Source organism: Mandrillus leucophaeus, unplaced genomic scaffold (genome assembly GCF_000951045.1).
Source record: "Mandrillus leucophaeus isolate KB7577 unplaced genomic scaffold, Mleu.le_1.0 Scaffold4, whole genome shotgun sequence".
In the NCBI taxonomy this organism is placed as follows: domain Eukaryota; kingdom Metazoa; phylum Chordata; class Mammalia; order Primates; family Cercopithecidae; genus Mandrillus; species Mandrillus leucophaeus.
Window position 1 is genome coordinate 8,311,739 of NW_012104253.1, and position 25,447 is coordinate 8,337,185.

The window sequence follows — 25,447 nt, forward strand, 5'->3', positions numbered from 1 at the left end:
TTGGAGTGATGAGCTAAAAAACAAATGTTTAATGGAAATTTAAGTACTGCACTTCTGTTGCTCAAGAAAGTTGCTGATGAGCAGATAGCTTGCATAGAATATTTGTTGACATTTGCATCACTATGGGGTCTGTAGCAATTTCACTGATTGCAAGAAAACCTGACACAGAGCTGCTACTTTAGAAATTAGTAATTTTAAGAACATTGCACCAGGCCAGGCACAGCGGCTCATGCCTGTAATCCCGGCACTTTGGGAGGCCAAGGCAGGTGGGTCAAGAGGTCAGGAGTTCAAGACCAGCCTGGCCAAGATGGTGAAACCCTGTCTCTACTAAAAATATAAAAATTAGCTGGGTATGGTGGCAGGTGCCTGTAATCCCAGCTACTTGGGAGGCTGAGGCAGAGAATTGCTTGAACGTAGGAGGCAGAGGTTGCAGTGAGCTGAGATCGTGCCAGTGCACTCTAGCCTGGGTGACAGAGTGAGACTCTGTCTCAGAAAAACACAAAAAACCAAAAGAACATTGCGCCCTAAGACACGGTTCTCATCCATGTAGTTGCAAAAGATGCTGATATAAGATCATTCTGAGGGGCATGACTTTTCCCTTAGATCAAATGACTGTTTTTTAAGTTAACTCAGCTCACATTTAATTCCAGCTTTTCTTGTGCACGTGCAACAGTGGAAGTGATGGCTGACTGTGCGTTGGCTCCATAAGAAGAATGTCATAGAAAGCAAAATGGTGCCCGCTCAACACCAGTATCCTCAGACTCTTCAGACAGAAAAGCCTGTCAATTCCAATCACAATTCATCCTTTCATTCAGCTCATGGAAGCAAAGCAGGGCTTTGCAACATTCATTCTGGCAAAGTGAAACAACTGACTTTTTGTGAATGCTATTTTAAGTTGTTTAAATTTTCCACATTGGAAATAAAGTCATTGCATTTTTGTGAGGATAAAACACAAATTTTGGTGGAGTCCAGTGTCATGGTAACAACAATATTCCTACTAAATTAAGACACTAATGAAACAGAAATGTGATTGGAACAGGTCATGGTGCATACACAATTTGTTACTGCATGTAAATAAATGTCAATATTCTATAAATAGAAATAGGTGTACGTGACAAGATTTATAAAATGTTAAAACATATGCACAGATTTACTGAACTACAAACTTGATGTGACAAAGTTGTTCATGAATTTTTTAAAACATTTGACTTTCACATGTGTTTTCTCTTTTATTTTCCCATTATCAACCAATTTTGGAGGACACTGAGTCTCAGTGCCATAAAACGTTATTAAATAGTGTGTTGAAACAGATCTCTAAATTTTTGTTGAATTTTGTTCCAAATCAGTTGGAAATATTTAGTCAAGTTATTCAATAAATAGAGCACCAAAACATCAGCTTTCAAAGCTTTTAGTGAATTATAAGTACTGAAAACAAAGCTGGTATGCAGAAAAATTATAAAATGTATCAGAAAATGATCAAAATCAAATGCTGTAGAAGAGTTAATTTTGAAATTCTAAAATGAGCTCTGGAATATTTCAGTTTGTGGGAAGAATCTTTTTAATTGGATAAATTCATGTTCTGTGTGGAAATGAAATGAAATTGAGAAAACCAGTGATTTGCAGTATCTGAATTTGACAAAACATTCAAAACTTATAAGTAGGTACAACTTATTTGAAAGGTTTAATCTGGTAAAACTGGTTTAAAAAAAAAAAACAAAAAAAACCACTTGTGGGCTGGGCGCGGTGGCTCATGCTTGTAATCCCAGCACTTTGGGAGGCCAAGGCAGGTTGATCACCTGAGGTCAGGAGTTCAAGACCAACCTGGCCAACATGGTGAAACTTCCTCTCTACTAAAAATTAAAAAATTAGCCAGGCATGGTGGCGGGCACCTATAATCCCAGCTACTCAGGAGGCTGAGGCAGGAGAATCGCTTGAGCTGGGGAAGCGGAGGTTGTGGTGAGCCGAGATAGTGCCACTGCTCTCCAAACTAAGGCACAAAGACAGCACCTGTGAAAATATCTGGGCTAAAATATTTATGCAATTCCATGGGCAAAGAATTGGACTTGAGAACAGCCTCTGCCTGGCAGAATTTGCTGAGAGCTTATCACTCAGAACCTACAGATGGAACATTTTCTCAATATATTATGGTTCAAGAGAAGAGTCAATTGAAAGTACTAATTTAAATTTGTTAATTGTAAAATTTGTGGAAAAAAAATTTCAGGCAATTATATGGAAAAATTAAAAATAACAAGGCCACATTGAAGAAAATACATTATTGGGAAAAATGCCAAAGATATGGTATCAGTCAGGTACAAGAAACCATAGCATGTGAATATGCAACGAGAAAAATCATTTTGCTTATCTTATTTATTTATTTTTTGAGATGGAGTCTGGCTCTGTCACTCAGACTGGAGTGCAGTGGTGCGATCTCGGCTCACTGCAAGCTCTGCCTCCTGGGCTGGCACCATTCTCCTGCCTCAGCCTCCCGAGTAGCTGGGACCACAGGCACCCGCCACCAAGCCCGGCTAAGTTTTTGTATTTTTAGTAGAGTTGGGGTTTCACCATGTTAGCCAAGAGAGTCTCGATCTCCTGACCTTGTGATCCACCCACCTCCACCTCCTGCTTATCTTATTTTTAAATGTTCAGTTAATTAACATAAAAATGTTTTATTTTGCTTTAATATTCATAGGTGCATGTATATGTATTTAAAGACTTTTTTTGAAAATAGTTTTTATCTAGAACTACTTTATAACACCATCAATATAATATAACAATTTTGTTGGACTTTTTTTCTCCCTCCCTCCCTCCCTCCCTTCCTTCCTCCTTTCCTTGCTCCCTTCCTTCCTTCCTTCTTTCCTTCCTTTCCTCCTTCTCTCCTTCCATCCCTACCCTCCTTCCCTCCCTTCCTTCCTTCCTCCCTCCCTCCCTCCCATCCTGCTTCCCTCCCTCTCTCCTTCCTCCCTCCTTCCCTCCCTTTCCTTCCTTCCTTCCTTCCTTCCTTCCTTCCTTCCTTCCTTCCTTCCTTCCTTCCTTCCTTCCTTCCTTTCCTTCCTTTCCTTCCTTTCCTCCTTTCCTTCCTTTTTTCCTTCCTTCCTTCTTTCCTCTCTCTTTCTACCTATAAATACTGATTTTTTTTGGAAATAATTTTTGACTATTGGAGTGCCCTGGCAGTGTGCACAACACATGGCCTGGCCATCCTTCTAGCTATCTCTGATGATGGCCAGGAAGCCGAGGTCTATGGTGACAGAGATTGGCCAGTGGGAATGGATGAAATTCCCCTGTGATAGGTTGGGAATTTTCAGGGAGAAAGAAGGCGAGATCCTGACCTATGGTGCAGGGGCTGGGGCATTGAGAGTTTGAGAAGAGACAGGAGGGTGCTGAGCACTGATATGGTTTGACTGTGTCCCCACTCAAATCTCATCTTGAGTTGTAGCTCCCATAATTATCGTGTGTTGTGTGAGGGACTTGGTGGGAGATAATTGAATCATGGGGGTGGAGAACAAAGCCAAGCCAATATCTTGACTTTAGTTCAGCGAGACTGAGTTTGAACTTCTGATCTCCAGAACCGTAAGACAATAACTTTCATCATTTTAAGCCATTAACTTTGTGATAATTAATTACAGCAACCTTAGGAAATCAGCACAGGGGGTGAGGCTGCACCTTGCCCAGGAAGCCAGAGACGACCAGCTATGCAGGGACTTTAGCTCGAATCTGATTAGGTCAGCGGACACCACCCCCATTCCCAGGACTGGGAGGTGGCTGGGGCCACTGCAGCCACAGCATGTGTCTGCTCACGTGGGGCTTCTTTTTAAAGGGATTGTCCTCACCTGCTGCTGTCTGTGTTTATGAAGTTGGCCAGAAAGAAGAAATCTTCCTTTGCCAGGTTTAGCTTTAGCTCTGATATTTGCCTGGAACATAGTAGGTGTTCAATAAACAATATCTGTGGATATTGTTAGTAATATGTGACCCTATTTAAAGAACTCAGAAGGGGCATTGGGCAAGTCTACGAGAGAGGGAGATTCTGTCATTTCTGTGTGGTATTTTCTGGATTCTGCACATTTTAACCTTGGCTATGAGAGAGTGTGACTTTTTCCAACAAATTAGTTAATTCTTCAAATTAACTCCAATTTCAACAGCATGGTGATGATAAAGGTGTTGGAAATCCAGCCACAGATGTTAAAGACCGTCAGCACGGTCACATAATAAGATGCTACTTTCAAGCCGCGAATAACCCAACCAGTTATTGGTCATATGAAATCTTGTAAGCCATTCCAGAGAAACTAATTTAATTTTTATGATTCAGAATTTGCAGGCTGTAACGGGTCAGAGTCCATGCAAGCTCTGGTGGCTGTATTCAGCCCTGACATGTTTCACTTGATTTTGATATAAGGAGTTACTAGAACCTTCCCAACAGTTCTAAAACCTTTCCCTCCTCCTCCTGTTCTGGAAAAGCAATTAAGACCTAAACTAGACATGAAATAAAAGTCTCTTAAATTGATTTAGAGTTATTTTTAAAAAGTTCCCTCACAGAAGCGGAACATTTTGCCAAGAGGTAGGTGTAAAAGGAAGTTTTTTGTTTTTCTAAGAGACACAGATTTCCCCTTATATTGTACTCTCATAAAAGAGAAAGAAGGTGGTCATTTACTTACTCAGGCAGAAAATGAAGGCGTTCACAACTTTAGCTGGGTTTTCTGATAGTGAGAGCTGCCTTTGGAGGTGTTTTCTCTTCTGGGAAGCTCTGTGGAAATGTGGTCGCTTTAAATTATATAACCTCCTCTCCAATGACGTCATTGTGGGGATTGCCGCAAAAGTGAGTCTTTTGGGACTCACTCCAAGTGGATTTGGAAGGAAAAATCCACTCTCATTTCACTTTGCACTTAAGGGATGATGACAGATTATTCAGTTACCATCTCCTCTTTTACTTTGGTACCATCTGCAGAGCCTGCAATCCTGCCCAAGACTTGTACATTGGCCAATAGGCCCTAAAAACACGTTTTGGCATTGCCAACTTGCCCCAAGGCTCGCAAAGTGTCAGTGAACATTGAAGGACAGCTTTTGACCCCTTCACTGTTGGCTTCTGAATGTCTGGGGCTCTGCAGCTGCTTTTGTGGGAGCCACTTCGAATGGCCCCTTTTGAATTTTGGTCATGAAAGATACATTGCCAAGAATTCATCAGAGTGGACCCATCACACAGAGAGCTAGGAAAACGTTTGACTCATGCAATGTTCAGAGTTGAGTAAGACCAGATACGCTTTTTCCTAATCCTCCTTGGCGGCTCTGAAATTATGTTGGCATGGGTCAAGTTGAACTACTCAAGACCTCATGTTTCAGACAGTAAGATATTTTTGGCTTTCTTTGAGAATCAGGTGGCAAGATTCTCCAACTGAAGGCCCCTTACCTGCCATCTTAAAAATTACGATCTTCCCAGGCCACCCCCTACATGTAGGAGAACTCATTCATGCCAGAATTCAGGGCTTCGAGTCTGACTTCTGGGAAGGTGACTCTCTAAATGTTTGGAGCAGAAGGTGTTACCTCTGTCTTTAGAATCTTGCCTTTTCCCTGCGTTCCCTTTTTCTGCTAGTGACATCTCAGTGGGAGCCAACTGCACTTCAAGTTTTCCTGCTATTTTCTCCTGTTGCTGAAGACCTTAAAATTGTGGAAGTAGGTGGAACAAATAGCATTCTGAGGCTCAGTAGTGGATGTACATTTCAGGGAAGAAGTTGGAATTTGCCTTAGAGGATGGTTCCTTCCTATCAGGAGAGACCTCCTGGGTGGGATTTGCAATAAAAAAAAATTGTCAACAGGAAAGCATCTTTCATCATTCTGGGGATAGATCTGAACCAGAAGGCGGCTCCAAATCTTAGCCTTTCCTGTTACTTAGTAATGTAGGCGGGGTTCTCTACAGCCCGCGGCTGGCTTATTCTCCCTTCAATATGAGTTTAGACGATACTGTTTCTGAGAAACATTTATTCTTAGGAAATGTCTCCCTGTTGATTCACCCAGGAGCGCGTATAAAGCCAGCTCTGCCACGAAGAGCACATGCAGGTCTGATCTCTGCTTTGCCTCTCGCTGGAAGACAGGCCATGAAGAGAGCTGGCCTGAGTGAGCTGGACTTCAGAGATGCATCTGGCCGCCTTGCTAAGGTGATGGTGGGGAATGGAAAGTTCTTTAAGAAGACCCATGTTTCCCCTTGTTGCTCATCTCCATGGGAAACGCGAGACAGGCCTGGGCTCAGGGGAGCAGAGGGTCTCCTACTGTCTCTGGGGCTAAAGGAGTGGGGCTGAGGGTAGGGGGAGGAGACCCCAAATCTGTGAAAGAAAAGCAGGTCCCTATAGCGTGGCAGAAGACAGTGGGGGGCTAAGAAGTGGGAAGGCACTGAGGACCCTCTGCTGAGGCTTTACTTGCCTTTTCTTTCCTTTTCTTTCTTTTTTTTTTTTTTTTTGAGATGGAGTTTTGCTCTTGTTGCCCAGGCTGGAGTGCAATGGGGCGATCTCAGCTCACTGCAACCTCTGCCTCCTGGGTTCAAGCGATTCTCCCGTCGCAGCCTCCCGAGTAGCTGGGATTACAGGCTCCCACCACCACACCCAGCTAATTTTGTATTTTTAGTACAGACGGGATTTCTCCATGTTGGTCAGGCTGGTCTTGAACTTCCGACCTCAGGTGATCTGCCCGTCTCGGCCTCCCAAAGTGCTGGGCTTACAGGTGTAAGCCACCGTGCCCGGCTGAAACTTGCCTTTTCTGAATTCAGTTGTTTGTAATTCCCACAGCCTCCATAAGGTTTGGTTAAACCTTACAGTCTGATGTGCACTGTGCTTGATGAAGTCCCCTGGGTACTTGGGTAAAGAGGTGGCCACAGAGGATAAAGGGCTGCCTCTGGAAATAGAGGACAGGCCCACCTTCCCTGGGGTGTCCTTAATACCAGTGAGGAGGCACTTCAGGCAGGCTGGACTCCCTGTAGTATGCATCGGCTTGGACCATACTGGATGTGTATTTAAAGGAAAGTGAGCTCTGGAGTTTGAGGCCCCTGGGGACATGCAGTCCCAGTGCCCACTGTGACATCAAGGGAAACTTTGCAGTTCTCTAGTCGATCAGTCCTGGAGTTTTTTTCTCCTTTACTTTTCTAGTCATATCCAGCAGGTTCTTCAAAATGAAAGATTCTAGTACATGTCACCCAGCACACCTCTACAAGTAGCACCCAGATGCTAAGCCTCTCCAGGGTTCGTTCTTAGTCCTAACGACATCTGATGTCTCCAGTGTTCTCCCAGTTGTAGATGTAGGACAGAAAGCCACAGCTGGGCAGAATTCTTGCCAGGAGGAAATGCGGCACCCTCACTGTGGTCCGGCTCGTGTCCTTTCACCCCTGACCCCAAGGCTGTTGGCCATCACACCTTTCTTCCCATCGCAGGGTTTAGAAACTCATGCAACGTACGTACAAGTCTGCAACAAAGGGCTGTAAATCAATCTCCTGGCTTTCCGATTCCTTTCCTTCAGTCTATCCTTCTGCTGGATTAATATTCTGGAAACACCTGCATTTTGTCATGTCACGGGACAATGACCCAACCCCTTGGAATTCATGAGTTCCCCCATAGTCTTGCTGTAACATCCAGAGCCACCCTCCACACTGAGTGAGTGACTCATGGGCTCCAAATGCATCCTGCTTGTGAGCATTTGCTGAAAATGACCTCCCCCTCCTTGCTTTGTTCAGTGCTCATCCATCACTTAAGTCCTGGTGTAATCCTCTGCTCTTCTGTAAGCACAGTGTCTGAGTGCTTTCCCCTTTATTCTACAAACACGTATGGAGCACTCACCGGGTGCCAGGCAAATACCAGCAGGCAAATGCCACAAAAGCATATGTGTCTGGCACACAGGAAGCAGGGAATGGATGGGGTGAACAGAGGGGGTCAAAGTGTAAGGGGGGCGGTAAGCAGAAAATCACAAATGTACATTCAGCAAAGCACAAACACTTGGAGATCTACAGGATGACAGTGCGGACATGAGCATTCAGGCAGCTCCAGGTGCTGCCTTGGCCTGGCAGCCAGCCCTGAAGTGAAGGGTCCTGGGTGCTGGCTCTGGGGTGGGAAGGTGCCCACTTAGCAGATAAAGCTCCACTGGGTCAGGGGTTCCATGGGCCAGGAAAGTTAAAAAAAAATGCATATGAAACTCCCTGCCCTTGTGTGGCCCTGCATTGGCAGATGAAGGCCTTCTCGCCCGGGCAGAGCACGGATATCACCAGACCTTACTCCTTAGGGAGCCTCGAGAATCCCAGGAGTGCACATGCACTCAGAAGGGGCTTGTACCAGGACAATCAACTGCATTTCTCTGTCTCCTAAAGCCGAAGCCAGGCCATGTCACGTCTCTTCTCAGACTCCTCTGTTGCTGTCTCAGGCCCAGGAAAACACACAGACCTGACATCGGGAAGGCTGCACATTCGCAGACCCAGCTGCCTCCCAGAGCACATGCGCAGACCCAGCTTCCCAGACCACCTCTCTCATGGTGCCTGGCTGCCCTGGCTTTCTAAAGCTGTGGTTTTTTTTGTTTTTTGACACAAGGTCTCACTATGTCGCCTAGGCTGGTCTCAAATTCCTGGGGGCCCAATCCATCCTCCCTCCTCGGCCTCCCAAAATGTTGGGATTACAGGCACTCCCCACTACGCCCAACCTTTCCTCTCTCTGTTTTGGATGTGCCACCTTCTCTCCCACCTCAGGGCCTTTGCACGGTCCATTCCCCTGCATGGAGCACCTTGCCATTGAGAGCCCCACGCTTGCTTCCCCGGGTCCTTCTTGTCCTCACCAATCCCCCCTTATCAGAGAGCCCTTTCCTGAAATAACCGCTCCTCCTCTTGGCCTGCTACACTGCTCTTTACAGCCCTATTGCCACCTGCCCCACCAGGCAAGGGATTTGTCTCTTTTGATTAGGTTTATCTTCCCAGCTCCTACAACAGGGCTGATATGTAAGAAGTGCTTAAATATTTGCTGAGTATATTCATAACCCTATGTATTATAAATAAATATGTAATAGCAATAACTTGTCTTATGTCAACAAACATGTCCCAAACCCCTTGTAGGGGCCAGGCCCTGTGTGGACATGGGGGGTGCCGAGATGAACACAGCCCCCTGCCTGCCCACTTAAGGAACTCTTGGGATGGCTGAGGACAAGGACAAGCTGACGTCCAGTGACAACATGTTGTAGAAAGCAGAGTGGCAATGAAGTTCTGAGGCTGTGTCCGAGTGTGAGGTTTGAAAAAAATGAGTTCTGCTCAAGGGGGAATGGGATGGGTAATTTATGTGTCGTGCTGACTGGGCCATGGGGTGCCCAGACATTTGGTTAAACATGGTTTCTGGGGGTGTCCGTGAGTGAGTTTAACCTTCACAGGTTAATTCGAATGATTAATGTTTGAGTTGGTAGACTGAGTAAGGCAGATTGTCTTCCCCAACGTGGTGGGTGGCATCGAACCTGTCGGAGGCCTGAATACAACCAAAAGGAGCAGCAAGGGAGAACTGGTTCTCTCTGCCTGGCTGTTTTCAAGCTGGGACATCTGTCTTCTCCCACCTTCTCACTGGCCGTCCTGGGTCTCTGGCCTTCACACTCCCACTGGAACTACATCACTGGTCCTTCTGGGTCTCCAACTTGCAGATAGCAGATGGTGGGATTTCTCAGCCTCTATAATGGCATAAACCAATTCCTTATAACAAATCTATCTATATTTATCTATTTTCTGTTGGTTGTGTTTCTCTAGAGAACCTTGACTATTATGCAGAGTTGGGGAAGAATTCGTGGCAGAGGATTATTTAAACTGGGTTTTCAGGGCTGAATACGAGTTTGGAAGGCAAGCAAGCTGAGAAAACCATCGCAGGTGGGGGGACCAGTATGTGTATTGTAACACACACATGTTCATAAGCCTTTGTGGAAGGCTCACTTGGAACTTGGAGTCAGAAAGCCTGGGTCAAGCTCCACACCCCAATTACTCATTCTATCCATGAATATCCCCTATCCCCTACCCTCCAGCAGGCCCTGTGCAGCTCTTGGTTTGGTTCAGGGAAGAGAACTGAGTGATAGTTTCAGTCCAGAGTAAGGGTGCTTTGAGACAGCAGGTGCAGAAAGTTTTGTAGCTCACAGAAGCAATTTCCATTTCCCTGTACTTGGAGTTTTATAGCTCTAACTACACGATCTATTCTAAAGATAAATGCTCACAGCAGGTGGAGCCCACCTACAGGGCTTCCAGAAGAGAGCCGGGGTGGCAGTCCTGGAATGCTCTGGTCCTACCTGCTTCTGAGAGTTGTTGTTAGGGTCAAATAACTGTGTGTGAAATGTCAGTATCGTGCTGTATAGATGTTCCCAGGATAAGATGAATATGTACATGTTGATCCATCTTTTCTCAGTTTTATGACCTTTCTATCTTAATCTGGCAGCAAGTGCCATGTGGAAAATCTCTTACATCATTTTTCAGTCAGCCTAGATGCCTAATTAACCCACGTGTACAGCAAAGAATGGGGGCATGGAATAAGATGTTTTCCTTAGAAACCAGTATTTCCTTTATGATGTTTTAAAGAGATGGAATTGGATTATAAAGTTGATGCTGTGAACATTTATCTTTCATTTAAATCATGTTGGTCCCCACGATGGAGATGCAAAACTCTGGGTCCGGGGAAACTGAAATTTCTTCTGTAAGCTGAAGAACTCTGAGTATAGGGGAATCGAAATGCTGAAGATAACCATAACTTTTCTTGAAGACTTGGGGTCATTCTTGACTGTCCCAGCCCTCATGGGGGCTACAGACTTGGGATAGAGACAGACTAACAGAGAAACCTGTACAGGATTGTGATTGTGAGTTCTGTGAAGAAACAGAACAGGATCCAGTGGTCTTCAAAACAGAAAGGCATGAGGCTCTGTACAGCAGTTTCCCCTTAGGCATAGGGAAAACATTCCAAGATCCCCAGTGGATGCCTGAAACTGCAGATGGTATCAAACCTTATAACACTATGCTTTTTGCTATACAGGAATTGTGGGTAACTTATGCAGCATGGGTACATTGGACAAAGGGATGACTCATGTCCCAGGTGGAACAAAGTAGGATGGGGCAAGGTTTCATCACACTGCTCAGAATGGTGCATAATTTAAAATGTATTAATTGTTTATTTCTGGAATTTTCCATCTAATATTTTCAGACCTGTATTGGCCACAGGTAGTTGAAACCATGGATAAGGGAGGGGACTACTGTACTTAGGGAGGTCAGGGAGACACTGAGCAAATCTCATTGCAAAAGCAAGTTCCTGGTCCTTAAGGTCTGATTTGGAAGTCTGGGCAGGCAGATGTACGGTGTGGAGCTGCCTCAGCAGGGTTGACACCCTAGCTCCATCATTGCTGAGAAGGTGAATCTGGACCATTTTCAATTCCACCTTCCGGAGCCTCAGTCTGTAAAATGGAGCACATTGCAGAGTTTGAGAATCGCATGGGATAATGTGGTGATGCAACTGGCCTTTGGTAGGCACCCCACAGTAACTGTTCCTGATTTTATCATTTTACTGTTGCACAAGACAATGGTAGTGTCATTACGAGGAGGGCCCACACGCGCTGTGCTCTGTCTTGGCCAGAACTGAGGAGATGAAACAGACGCTCATTGCTCGCCGGCTGAGTGGACCACAGAGAGTGACTCAGCATAAAGGGAGGCATCCAGAGAGTCTCAGAACCCTGTCTTTGGCCATCTTTCAGGGTTGTCTACAAATAGCCTCCCACCTGGGTGGGGTTGGTGACTGGGCTGTCTGGCAGCTGGGAGCTGGGCCGTGAGGCTATTTATTTATTTATTTATTTATTTAAATCCTGGTCTGAGACTCCTTGAATTGGTCTGCCTTTTGGTTCTGGGGAAGCAAGAAAGAATCAGCGGATCCCAGGTCCCAGGTTTGCAGGGATGGGCGTTTACACTCAGCACCTCGGACCCATGATTCACGCTCTGGGGGCTCGGGCTGGCCCGCAACATGGGAAAGGCCTCAGTATCTTCCATTTGAAAAAAATTCTCTACAGTAGCATTTCCTATCATTTCTTAGGAAATCTGTGCTAACAAGTATCTCTAACCCTAAAAAGATCCGAGAAAAACATCCAGTGTGCTCTCTCACTGTTGAGAGAAGGCGCCTGCAGGTACCTTAATGGGAAACTTGATGGTGAGCACGTGCTCAAAAAGACTAAAACACCTGAATCCATTTGCTCAGGCTGTCATACAAAGTATCAAAATCTAAGTGGCCTAAACAACGAACGTTTGTCCTCTCACAGTTCTGGAGGCCAAGAAGTTCAAAATCAAGGTGCTAGCAGTGTTGGTTCCTCCTGGAAGGCTCTGAAGGAGGAGCTGCTCCTTGCTTCTTCCTCACTTCTGGTGATTCTGGGCAATCCTTCGCGTTTCTTGGCTTGTGGAAGCATTGCTCCGGTCTCTGCCTCTATCTTCTTATGGCCTTCTCTCTGTGTCTCTGTGTGTTTTTCTCCTCTTCTTATAAGGACACCAGTTATTGGATTTAGGGGTCACCTTAGTCCAGTACAGGTTGGGTATCCCTTATCCAGAAATGCTTGGGACCAGAAGTTTTTGTGTTTTGGATTTTCAATGTTTTTGAATTTTGGAATATTTGTAGAATACATACCAGCTGACCATCCTAATCCAGATATCCAAAATCTAAAATGTTCCAATCACATGTCCTTTGAGCATCATGTCAGTGCTCAAAAGTTATGGATTTGGGGGCATTTGTGATTTCAGATTTTTGGATTAGGAATGCTCAACCTATGTAACCTCATCTTAATTTAACTACTTCTGCAAAGACCCTATTGCCAAATAAGGTCATATTCTGAAGTTCCATGTGGACATGAGTTGGGGTGGAGGGATACTCCTCAACTCATCACAACATCTTTATCAGACTGAATCTTCACAATACTTGGATCTTCATTTAATAGACGAGAAAAAAGACACTCAGAGAATTCACTGACCTTGTTCAAATTCCCACAGCTGGGAAGCGGCAGAGGTGAGATGTGAACCAGGAACCTGCCTCCAAGCCCCTACCGTTGGTGCTGGGGCCTTCATAAACTATAGAGGACAGCATCAACATCACGTAAGGCAGTCCTTGGAGACCACTGGTCTACATGCCAGAAGCCTGTTAGAGTCATGACTTATTATCTCTCCATTTGACAGATGAGCAAACTAAGACCAAAGGTGGTGGGAGGGAAGACGAGTAAAGTGACTTGCTGAGATGACACAAGTGGCATGGTAGGGAACCCATGGCCTGGTCCCCAAAGTTCTCTCCCAATAATTAAACATTCTAGCTCAGTGTAAGCAGGTAAAAGGAGCCAGACACAAAAGGCACATGTTGTAGGCTCTACAGAGACAGCATCCTACAACATGTGCCTGGCTTCTTTCACAACAGGTAAATCTAGAGACAGAAAGATTAGTGGTTGCCCAAAGCCATGAGGAAGGAAGAATGGGATGTGACTGCTAATGAATATGCTATTTCTTTGGGGGATGATGAAAGTGTTCTGGAATTAGATAGTAGTGATGGTTGCATGAATCAGTTGTTAAGTAAAAGCTGAAGTGGGTGAACTGCATGGCATGTGAGTTACATCCACCAGCCTCTGGGAAGGAGATCTGCAGAAAGCAAGTATGCACAAGGCTTACGAGATTCAAAGCTTTTATTGCAGCAGGAATAGCCCAAGCCCTGGCTCATAAGCTCATCATGCAAGAAGGCACTTCAAGGACTTTTCCTGTGACAGAATTTGCACCCTCCGTTCGTCAAGGCATGAACACCCCCAAAACAGAGAGAGCTTCCAGAGCACCCCCTTTAAGAACTGCATGGCCTTGTCAAGTTACTTCCCTCTCTGGGCCTCAGTTTCCATACCATGAACCAGTGATCATGCAAACTCTCAGAGTGGTTGTGAGCATGAAATATTTTGATAGGGTCCCTTTGACCTAGGACTGTTTTGCCTCAGCCAACAAAATAAAATAAAATAAAAAACTAAAACCAGAATAAAACTCTCACGAACAAACGATTAAACTTTCAGCCATTGTTATTACCAAACCATGACCTCTGTTGCTCATCCCTGCTCCCCACCCGCATCCTTGGTGAAGGATCAGAGCTATGTAAGGGTCAGGAATTGGGTAACAAGGAGATAATGCAGCACATGGCTGGGGTCTACAAAATGGAGACGCCCCACTCTGAGTCATGAAGGCTGTACTCAAGAGGCTCCAGCACTAGCATGAATTCCGTGAGGTCATCTGGTGTCCAGTTTGCATCTCTGCATCCTGTTCGCACCCTCCCTGGCCAGGGAAGACTCAGGAGCTAGGCCCCTTGCTTGGTCCCATAAGCCCACTTGGGCTTCTTCCCATTGCGCCAGCTTGCTGGAGCCAGGGAGGGTCAGGAGTTGAGGGGCTGCTTCTGTTGCCTGGCTGGTGAGGCTCTCCCAGCCCTTTTTTTTTTTTTTTTTTTTGCCTGCTAAGAGGCCTGCTCAGGTTTCCAGGCATGTGGTTTCCCCTGGATTGCAGACTCCCTTGAGTAATTCAGGCATCTGTGAACAAAATTTCCTGGATGAGTGAGCTCCCTTAGGCACTTGTGGACAATTTTCTCCAACCTCAGGGCACTTAGTGAGGGGGTGCAGCCTGGGTGGGAAGAATGGGCACTGAAGGCAGAATGAAATATCTTCTGGGATATCTCTAGGTTCTTGCGTCCAAATGGCTGGGCCAGTAGAGAATGAGCCTGGAGCAGAGAGAAGGAGACATAGAGACGAGACAGGGGCCAGATCATGTAGGGTCTTGCAAGCCATGTTACAGCTGTAGAACCTTATTGCAAGAGGGGTGGGACACTGCAGAAGGGTTTCCCTTGGAGGATGCTCCCATCACACTCACTGCCAACGTCATCATCATCATCGTCATCATCATCATCATCAAAGCTAGTACATGTTCAGTGCCAACTATGTACCAGGCACTGTGCTAGATGCTTTCATACATTAATCCTTTTAACAATTTTATAAGGTAGATACCATTATTATCCCCATTTTACAGATGAGGAAATGTTGACTCAGAAAGAATAACTGAGGTACCCAAGACTACAGATCAAATAAGAGCCCAAGGCTGAACCACAAGTGGAATCCAGGTCTATCTAATCCCAAAGTCTTGGCTCCTGAACACAGTTCTCTATGTTTATAGCCTCCCCATGAATGTATTTGCATTCTTAAAAGACCACATTGGCTACAGAGTGGAGAATAAGAATTGGGAGATGGTAGAGGTTAGGATTGGAGGCACCCATGACAGATGATGGTTGGACATAGAAAGAAACATAGATTTAGGAAACACTTAGTGAGTAGAATCTAAAAAAGGTGCTGATCCCATTACTGGGTATATACCTAAAGGAATATAAATCATTCTATCATAAATACACATGCATATGAATGTTCATTGCAGCACTATTCACAATGGCAAAGGCATGGAATCAACTTAAATGTCCATCAATTGTAGACTGGATAAAGAAAATGCGGTACATGTACAACCATGGAATACTATGCAGCCGTAAAAAGGAATGAGATCATGTCCTCTGCGGGAACATGGATGGAGCTGGAGCCCATTATCCTTAGCGAACTAACCCAGGAACAGAAAACCAAATGCCACATGTTCTCATTTACAAGTGGGAGCTAAATGATGGGAACACATGAACACAAAGAAGGGAACAACAGACACTGGGGCCTAGTGGAGGGTGGAGGTTGGGAAGAGAGAGAGGAGCAGGAAAAATAACTAATGGGTATTAGGCTTAATGCTTGGGTGATGAAATAATCTGTACAGCAAACCCCCATGACCTAAGTTTACCTATGTAACAAACCTGCATTTGTACCCCTGAACTCAAAATAAAGGTTAAAAAAAATAAAAGAGGTGCTGACCCACTAGATGGAAGGCATGAAGGAGAAAGTACATTGAATGATGAGCCCCAGGTTTCTGGCATGGATGGATGGATGCGTGGATGGACGAGGGGCATTTATGGAGACAGACTAGACAACTTTTGTTTAATAAATGAGTGAAGGAATGAATACATGAATAATGAAGGGATCCCAAAGTGGAATGGATAATGAGTTCCCCATCGTTGGGAGTATGAAACAAGTGGCTTTCATCAGGATGTTGTAAAGGATACTCCTGATTTGAAGGGAAAGTCAAGTGGTAGGCACTCAGTAAGTCTATACTGTAGGAATAAATGATGGAATCGCTGCTGCGCCTATGATTCTAGGGCTTCATGAGGAGCTCACATGCACCTGGTGGGAACTTGGTAATGAGTTACTCCTGCAGAAATGTAAGATGGAAGGAAATATTCAAGCACTGTTAATATTTTTTTACATCTTCTTTCATAAATTTCTACTGATTGATTATATTTTAGAATGCACATCTTCATACATATTAATAAGTATACATATTGGGTATGCATAATCAATCCTTTTTTTCCTATAGCAATATACAATCCCAGAAGCTTGGAGACCACTGATCTACATGCCAGAAGCCTGTTAACAGGTTGAGCAGAAATAAATAGCACCCCTTCCCAAAGGCTTCTGAGTGTGCAAGGCAGTGTCCCAGGGACCAAACTCGGAGGTTTTGGGAGTTGTAACAAATGCTAGAGCTATGCAAAAACTTCATCCATTTATTATGCAGTACAGAAAAGACACATGTTTACATGATTCATCCATTTTCTCATTCGGATGTGAAATGCTTCCCGTTTACAACATAACAGCTCTTTGAGTCTTTCACAGGGTAGATGTTTTTTATCAGGGCATCTACACCATGCATAGGGCAGCTCTTCTCCCGCAGACTCAGTTGCCCCTCAGACCAGGTGTGGATCCCCACATGGCCATTGGGATAGAGCTCTGCTTCTAAGAGAGTCTCAGACCATCATGTGCTCTGCTGATGAATGATTGCCCTGTGTGAAAAAACACAGCCTCTTTTTTTTTTTTACATTCATCATGTATGGCACAGTTTGACTTCATTCTAATACTAAATGGTTTTTACTTCTTCTTTCACCTGTTTTCTTTCTCCAGGTATTTATTGGGGCAGAGGCATGTGGGTGGTGGGAAGAAAGAGTGGGTTGGGGGTAAGGAGGGAATCTTTTTTTGACACTTTTGCTTTAAAATTCAGAGTTGAATTGGTCAGGATTTATGGGCTCTTTGCCATGTAAATTTTTCTCATTCTCCAGGTTCTAACCCTCCAGGTTCTTTCCCTCCAGGTTCTAGCCCGTCTAAGTTCTAGCCCGCCAGGTTCTAGCCTGCCAGGTTCTAGTCTGCCAGGTTCTAGCTCTCCAGGTTCTAGCCCTCCAGATTTTAGCTTTCCAGATTCTAGCTCTCCAGGTTCTAGCTTTCCAGATTCTAGCCCTTCTACATTCTAGCCCACCAGGTTCTAGCCCTTCTAGGTTCTAGCCCTCCAGGTTCTAGCTCTCTAGGTTCTAGACTAAGTTCTAGCCCTTCAGGTTCCAGCTCTCCAGGTTCTAGCGCATCAGATTCTAACCCTCCAGATCCTAGCTCTCCAGATTCTAGCCCTTCAGGTTCTAGCCCTCCAGGTTCTAGCTCTCCAGATTCCAGCCCTTCAGGCTCTAGATCTCCAGGTTTTAGCCCTCCAGTTTCTAGCTCTCCGGGTTTTAGCTTCTCTAGGTTCTAGCCTCTCTAGGTTCTAGCCTTCCAGGTTCTTTCCCTCCAGGTTCTAGCCCTCCAGCTTCTAGCTCTCCAGGTTATAGCCTTTCCAGATTTTAGCTTCTTTAGGTTCTAGCCCCTCTAGGTTCTAGCCTCTCCAGGTTCTAGCCCTCCAGGTTCTAGTTCTCCAGGTTCTAGCTCTCCAACCAGCTAATAAATATTCATGTATCAAGTGAATGAGTGCTGCCCTGGCACTGCTGATGGTGAATGCCATTGCCATTCCTACTCACACTCTTCTAGGGCTTGTACTGGGATACCTTCCAATAAACCATTGATTGACAGGAGCAATCCCTTGGTTGCTGAGAGAGGAACAGTCCCTGAGCAGGCCTGCACTCTCCCCCTCCCCAGGTACCCGTTGGTGGTGGGAGTCTCAGCACTGTGATCCTCTGGGCAAGACCGATTAGAAATTTCTTCCTCTGCCTCATCACAAATCAAACTTTGAAGACATGGCCTTCTCCCCAAATGCTCATGTGTGCGTGGCAGTTGGGGGCTCAGGGTGGTGGGGAGGACAGGTGGAAGGGAGCCAATGAGCACTTACTGTGTGCCAGACACTGGTACTTCACACTGCCACCGGCTCCCAATACTGATTCTGCTCCACGGAGCTATTTCTAAACCTCAGTGTCTTTTCCTTATAGTAAACATATCCCAGTTACATGTGCATAATAATGCCTCACATGTACATAGCACCCTTTGCTTTTCAAAGTACTTTTATACCTGTTACTGCCTTTAATCCTCACAACGACTTCATGTTACAGAAGAGGGAACTGAGGCAGGGACAGGTGGTTGTGCAATAGTTATTGGTTGAGCTGGAACCTTGGGCTCTCCCTTTCTGCTGTCCATATCACCCACAGCACCATGCTCAACCATCTCATCTAACAGCTTTCTGGCGGTGGCAGTGCCCAGTCATTCCCAGTCGAGTCTTTGAGTTCCTTCAAGATGGAGATGGCTCCTTCTCTTTCTTCCCTCTTGCCTCCAGTGCTCAATATTGCTTATACAGCAAGTGCTCAATATGTGCTTATTGGATTCTTCTTTGGCACAGACCACCTTGTCCATCAGTGAGGGGTGCCACAGAATCCTGGTCTCCAGGTTCTTATCAGGGACCCCTCAGGGCTTAACCTTCATTAATGCAAGAAATTGTCCTCCAAAGTTCTAGCTGAATGGATTAAAGAAACCCAGGGCAACAATTCACTTGTGCACTCAGCCATTGCACCAAAGCTGGATGGTGGTTCTCCTGGAGATCTAAGTTGTCTTGCTGGGGCAGGGAGGGACACCATGTGGGAGGGAAGCTCAGTCACTCCTGTCCCTGTCCCCAGGCCCCCTCCACTCCTGGGAAGGAGCAGGCTGGCTCAGGTGTGGCAGCAAATAAGAACAGTAATGCTGTCGTGTTTATGGAGTCCTCGGCTGTGCATGAGTTCACCCCATCCTCATAGCCATGCTCCCTGCAAAATTGGGCAGGGCAGGAATTATTCTCCTGTGTTTTACTGGAGACACCAACTCATTTCCCAAGGTCATGCATGGATGTCCCCATGGCATTCCTGGGCCCATGCTGAAAAGCAACTGTCCCTCAATCCTTAACACAAATTCACAGCAGCCCTGCTGGCGTTTGCTCACTGTCTGCTCCCTGCCCAGTCCTGCAGTTTGTGAATCTGGCGTTCCACCGAGATGGAGGTCCGCAGTGTGCCCATGGAGTTCTCCATCTGAATGGATTCTGACCTACAGCCCCCTTTCTGGCACACTCCCTGGTACACCTCCCAAGACTTCTTTCGGAAGCGCTTGCCCACAATCACATACACCAGTGGGTTGAGGCAGCTGTTGCTGTAGGCCATGAAGGAGGCGATCTGTGTGATTACATCGATGATGTGCTCGTCCCGGCAGCTGGCGAGGATGCCGAGGCGATGCAGCGTGTCCAGGAAGGTGCTGACCTGGAAGGGCAGCCAGCAGATGACGAATAGCAGCAGCACAACCAGGACCAGCACCGTGGCCCTCCTCTCTGTCTGGATCTCCTTGAACTTCTGCATCTCGTTGTTCCGCAGCACCTGCATGATCTGCATCGTGCAGAAGGTGATGACGCTCAGGGGCAGCAGGAAGCCCACGATATTCAGGAGCATGTTGGTGAACACTTCCCAGACGAGGGATGGGTAGCTGATGACGCAAGCAGTGACGTTGTGGCCCTCGTCACTGTACTCCTTCATGGTCCGGAACACCAGCATGGGTGAGCTCAGGAGCAGCGTGCATGCCCAGATCACCAAGCTGTAGAGCTTGGCCCAGCGCACACCGCGCATCCGGCCCATGGACATGGTTTTCACCAGGGCCAGGTAGCGGTCGATGCTCACCAGCATCAGGAAACAGATGCTGCTGTACAGGTTCATGGAGATAATGGCATTCACCACACGGCAGAGCGTCTCCCCAAAGAGCCAGTCGAAGTTGTTGGAGATGGTGATGGCCCAGAAGGGCAACCCGCAGGCCAGGATCAGGTCTGCTGCGGCCAGGTTCCCCAGGTAGATCTCTGCCACCGTGCAGCTGCTCCTGTGCAGGCAGAAGACGCTGAGGACAAAGATGTTCTCTAGGGTGGCCAGCACGAACAGCACCCAGAGGAAGGGGGCCTGGATGGTGTTGAGCCAGCTCAGCCACTCCACTTGGGGGCATTTGCTCTGGGCAAAGGTCCCGTTAAGAGCTGGCAATTGCAAGGTGACATTGAGCATGTCGGCGCTGAAAGAAAAGTAGAAAAGAGGCTGTTACCCCTCAGGGTCACAAGGGAAGGACAAAAACTGGTGCAGAAGGAGGCAGGGGTTAAAGACAACCAGCCAGGATGTGGAGAAGTCGAGGTGGAGCTCAGGCTGCTTTCTGCGGCCAGCACTTCGGCGCACCTGACTCCCCTGGGTCTTACAGAGCCCCCTCTGATCCTTGGATCTAAATGGGGCCTCATGTTCTTCATCTCAAGGCTCCACTGGCATATTTCCTTGGCCAGCATCCATCAACAGCACTAACAATCTCAAGTCTTGGACCCTTGACCTCCTTGAAGCTTCCATGATGGGAGGATTCACATTCCTTCCTTATCATCTGGGCCCCTCCCAAGGGAGTTGGTCACCTTTCAGCCTCTCAAAGTCCTGTGATGGGTGAGTTAATTCATTAAAAGAGAAAAATGATATCATGCCAGACCTGGAGATTCCAGTCTGGCTTAGAGACCAAGGCCAGCCTATCTGCTTAGTTCCTGTCTTCCTGGATGGTGTGGGGTGGCATCATATTTCTGTACCTTCTATCAGCAAAGCACTGAAGAGAATAGGAGGATGCAGATAGCGAAGGAGGGTGGGGACTTTGGAGCCAGATAGTCCTACTGGGTTCACATCCTGGCTGCCTTACTTATAAGCTGTGTGATATTGGGGAAGTTACTTAACGTCCTTGAACCACAATGACCTCACCTGTAAAATGGGAATTTAAAAATCTCCCTCTCAGGGTTGGGATGGGGATCTGAGACAATGTACAAAATGCCCCAAACACTGCACTTGGCTCAGTAAACATTAGTAATTAACTATTCTTGCAAACCTATTAAAATAACCAGTGGTAAACTCCAACACTACCGTTTGTTGGTGACCCCATCTTTAATCTACTGGCTCCTCTTTCATTCTTAGGTGAGACTCACAGACCACAGGGCAGGTACCTTTCTAGACTTGTTGCTGTAAATCATCTCTACCTTCAGCAGAGGCATAGGGCTTGGACAGACCTGGGTTCCAATCCTAGCTGTGTGATCTTGGGCAAATTGCTTGACGTCTCTGGGCTTCTATTTTGCCTTCTTGGGAGTGGGGTATTGCTCTCATCCTGACTCGCTTTGCATTTCTTTTTACATGGTTGTTGCAAGATTCAAGTCAAAGAGTGGATGTGAAGACACACTTAAAAGTCCAAAGCACAACCCAGAGGACAGGACTCACTGGGCATTTTCCCAGTGCCCTGTGGTGTGGGTGAGAGAAGGAAAAGGTGCTCTTTCTGGGAGGTGCATTGCTAGACAGGCTCATGGAGGAAGAGCTGAGCTACAAGTCATGAGGAGATACTGATCATCACCTCTGGGATTTCCCAGGAAAATTCCCTTTGCTTCTAGGAGCAGCTGGCTGGCATCCTGGAGCCAGACTGGGGGACCCGCAAAGCAATGCTTTTAACCTTTCAATGTTTTTGGAGCATCTGCTCTGTGCTGAGCTCTGCCTTGAGTGCAAAAACACAGAGAGGATACCACCCGGCCCCTGCCCTGCCTGACTCCTGACAACTGGGGCCCAGAGTGTGGAGGGTGCCCTGGAGGGAGCAGGAGAGATGTGGGACACAGACTTGGAGTAGGGGCAGGTGGGTAAGGTTGGAGGTGACTCTAGAGCTGGGTCTTGAAGGATAAGAAGCATCTCGACAGGGCACAAGAAGGAGGACAAGCAGACCAGGCAGGGGGAACAGCCTGAGCAGAGGCACAGAACTGGGGAAGCTGTTGGTATGTTCTGGAAAGTGACACTAGATGTTGGACAGGAGAGGTGAGAAGTAGCAAGGGGCTGAGTGAGGAAGTAAGTGTGGTCTTCACTGGGTGCTAAGGAAGTGAGGCTTTGCCCCTGAATCTTCAGGGACTACAGTGTTGGTATAAGAAGTATACTCTGAAAAGATCCCTGTGGTGCCTGGTGACTTTCATCTGCCCCCAAATTACTTGATATTCTTCCTTTCAAAAGGAGGAATCTGCTTCCTCTTCTCCTGGATGTGGGCTGGACTTCTTACCAATGGTGGCGGGGATGGTGTGTGATTTCTGAGGCTAAGTCATAACATCCTTTGCAGCTTTTTTCTTGGCCTCTTGCATTGCTTACTTGGAAGGATGTGAGCCGCCATGTGAGGATACTCAAGCAGCCACAGAGCGGGGAACCAAGTTGCCACCTTGAAAGTGGATCCTCTGGCCCCAGTTAAGCTTTCAGTGGATCCTGGTTTCCCAGCCTTTGAGTCTTCCAACCAAGGCCCCAGATATCTTGGAACAGAGATAAACTGTCTCTACTGGGCTCTGAATTCTTGAGCCATGAAAACTTGCAGCCTCCTTTCCAGAGTCCTCTGAAGGTAAGATTTCCCCTGGGTAGTCCCCTTGGTCCAAGCCTCAACCCCATTTCTGTAACTACAGAAAACCCATTTCCTCCATACCCCTGGCTTGGGGAATCAATCATCTCTCATAGGCTAACTCACTAGAGACCAAAGTATAGCACTAGATGCTGCTTATTAATTTCTCAGCAAGACAATTGATAGCCAAGGGGATGGATCCTGGCCCATCCCTGGCTCTGAGAAGCCATAGGATCATCAAAAAGATGCCTGGTGAGTGCAGAATTGGAAACTATAGGTCCAGTGCACTGTGGCCTCAGCTGAGATGGCCATCTGCTCACCTTCATCATAGGCCGCACCTGCCACAAGACGGAGAGGTTGGAGTGGACCCCTCAGCCTTGTTTCTTGCAAATGCTGCCTCCCAGAACAGATCTCCCTATCCTCTGTTTCTACTCTGGCTCAGGTCTCCCTCCCCCTCCCCTTAAATTCTCTCTTAAATTGTTCTGATCTTCCACCAGATGTCAGCCATATATTGGAGATAGTTTGTCTCCAAGGCAACCTGGCACATTGCTGTCTGACCTGCTGGGTATTGACTTCAATGTTTAACTCTCTTACCTTCACTTCCAAGTTCATCTGGGATAGATCACATATGACAACCAGGAATGTGTCCTTCTCCTCCCTGAGCCCCTCTTCCTCTAGTTCCACAGAACATTCCCTCTGGCCTACATTCCCGACAGGCCTACAGGGACTTGAACACTTGAGAGGTTTTGTCTTTGGGCTTTAACATCACTGGTTCCTTCAACTGTTGTCCAGGGCATGAGGGTTGAGCTTTCCAGGGAGTTCTCCAGGGTGTCTGCCCCCTACCCCTAACTAGTGAACTGAGGAATCCCTTTGACTCACCTGAAAGAGGCCGTGGTGGGCATGGAGTCCTCACGAACAGACAAAAACATTGGTGTCTTCCAGGGAGAGAACATTCGGACTCAGAGGGGGATGTGAGCGAGGCCACACCTGGGCTGAACAGAGAAGAAAAGATGGTTAGATGGCACAGGGGCTGGGGACTGCAAAATACACGCATTCTCCAGCAGGGAAGAGAAGTGGAGACTGCTGAGTCCCTGACTCAATGCACATTTGTGAAGTGCTCCCACACAGTGGTGCTAGGGACACAATGGAGAGGAGCTGACAGTCTACTGGAGAAGCCAGACATTGCTCACTTAATAACTGCAACTGACCTAAGTACAGTGAAATCAAGCAAAAGGTTCTGTGACTGCATAGAACACGGGGTCCCAAAATCGCCTGCGAGGGCGAGTGGATATTGATGATAACACTGAGGGTGAGCAGAACTAAGCAGGGTGGAGGGATGAGGGTGCAGGAGGATATCTCAGTCAGGAAGGCACTTGGTGTGAATGTGGATTAGGCCCTGGCCGCTGCTCAGGGAGTCGGGATTGCAGTGGGGGTAGAGTGGAAGCAGGGCCCAGTTAGCCCATTAACTTAGGCCTGGGATGATGGAGGCTGAGAGGCTGGATTCCAGGGGAGTTTAGAAGGTACGCCTGACATGGCTAGTGCTCGATTGGACATGGATGGGGTGAGGACAGGAGCGAGGCAGGTTTTGTGGCTTCTATCTCCTGCAAAGGCAGAGATGGGGGCTGATTTAGTGGAGAAAGATCATGTATTTAGACTGGAAGCTGTTAGAGGGGAGGTTTTTTGGAGAATTCTAGGCGGATGGGGATGGGAATGGCTGTTGGGTACAGCAGGGTCTGGAGCTCAGAGGAGGGGTCTGGACTGGAGCACTGTGATGGAGACAGGGTCTTGAGGGACTTTGAGCCTAATGAGGGAGACAGACACAGCTGAGTATTTCCAGTCCCTTGGGCTGGTTACCGATACAAGGTGCTGTCAAGTTCTCAGCCCAGGGCCTCCTCTGTGCCCTGGTTGAAAGGGCCTTTTTGCCCAAGGGGCTTCCATTGATGACCCCTGTCTCTATCCCTCTTCAAGTTTCACATCACTCCCATCCAGGGAGCGAGGCATGGGCTCTGTGCTTGCCTCAGAGAGGAGGAAACGAGGCATAGACGGGTGGGGGTGACTTGTCTCAGTCCCATGGCTAGAGGTGGGGCTTAACCCCCTCTCTTTCCATTCCAGACTTCACACCCTCTCCAGGATACTAAGTGACCCCTGTCTAGGAAGGCTGTGGAAAGCTGTGGTCTATGCATGTGCAAGTGTGTGAGTGCATGTGTGTGGAAAGCTGTGGTCTACGCATGTGCAAGTGTGTGAGTGCATGTGTGTGTGTGCATATGTGCTTGTGTAGGGGTGTGTGTGTGTGTGTGTGTGTGTGTGCATGAATGTAGCCACAGATCTGCCATACCTCGGCTTTCAGCCACTCTGCAACACCCGGCACCTGGGTTTCCAGAAGCCCAGCTCCCCTAATTCAGTTGGGCGGTAGAGATCAGAGAATGTTCAGTTCAGGGAATTCAAACACATTAAAACAAAAAGCTGAGTTGGTAAACAGGAAATGAAGTGGGAGGTAATTAACACCCGGAAAAGATTTGCACGAACCGCTAAGCAGAGCTGGGATCAGGGTTTGGAACTTGCAAAGGATGCAATGAGCAGCACTGTCCTTCTGATTCTTCAAGGCAGGGAGTCTGCAGGGGGAAAGGAAGACCTAGGAGTTTTCCTCTCTGAGAGGCCCTCCTGGGCTCATGGAGACAAAATTCAATGGTCGTGAGAGGTTATG

The 25,447-nt window shown here is 47.0% G+C and overlaps 2 protein-coding genes across 6 annotated transcripts in view; both read right to left on the reverse strand.

Annotated features, from left to right (window-relative positions):
- BDKRB1 (bradykinin receptor B1) overlaps window positions 1-18,649 on the reverse strand; it is a 33,335-nt gene extending 14,686 nt beyond the window's left edge. Inside the window, exon 1 of one of the 2 annotated variants that reach the window (XM_011991669.1) lies at window positions 18,394-18,649. The gene's annotated coding sequence lies outside the window, so the exon portion shown is untranslated. Of the gene's footprint in view, window positions 1-4,649; window positions 5,126-18,393 lie in introns of those variants that run through there. The other variant, XM_011991668.1, reaches the window with a different exon arrangement.
- The window catches only part of BDKRB2 (bradykinin receptor B2), a 42,724-nt gene continuing 33,897 nt past the window's right edge, over window positions 16,621-25,447 (reverse strand). Inside the window, exons 2-4 of one of the 4 annotated variants that reach the window (XM_011991667.1) lie at window positions 23,623-23,730; window positions 20,933-21,098; window positions 19,037-20,388 (exon numbers count right to left, since the gene is read on the reverse strand). In XM_011991667.1, the coding sequence (XP_011847057.1) occupies window positions 19,287-20,381 (1,095 nt within the window). In that variant the 5' untranslated portion in view covers window positions 20,382-20,388; window positions 20,933-21,098; window positions 23,623-23,730 and the 3' untranslated portion in view covers window positions 19,037-19,286. Of the gene's footprint in view, window positions 23,082-23,622; window positions 23,736-25,447 lie in introns of all 4 variants that reach the window. The other 3 variants (XM_011991666.1, XM_011991665.1, XM_011991664.1) reach the window with 3 other exon arrangements.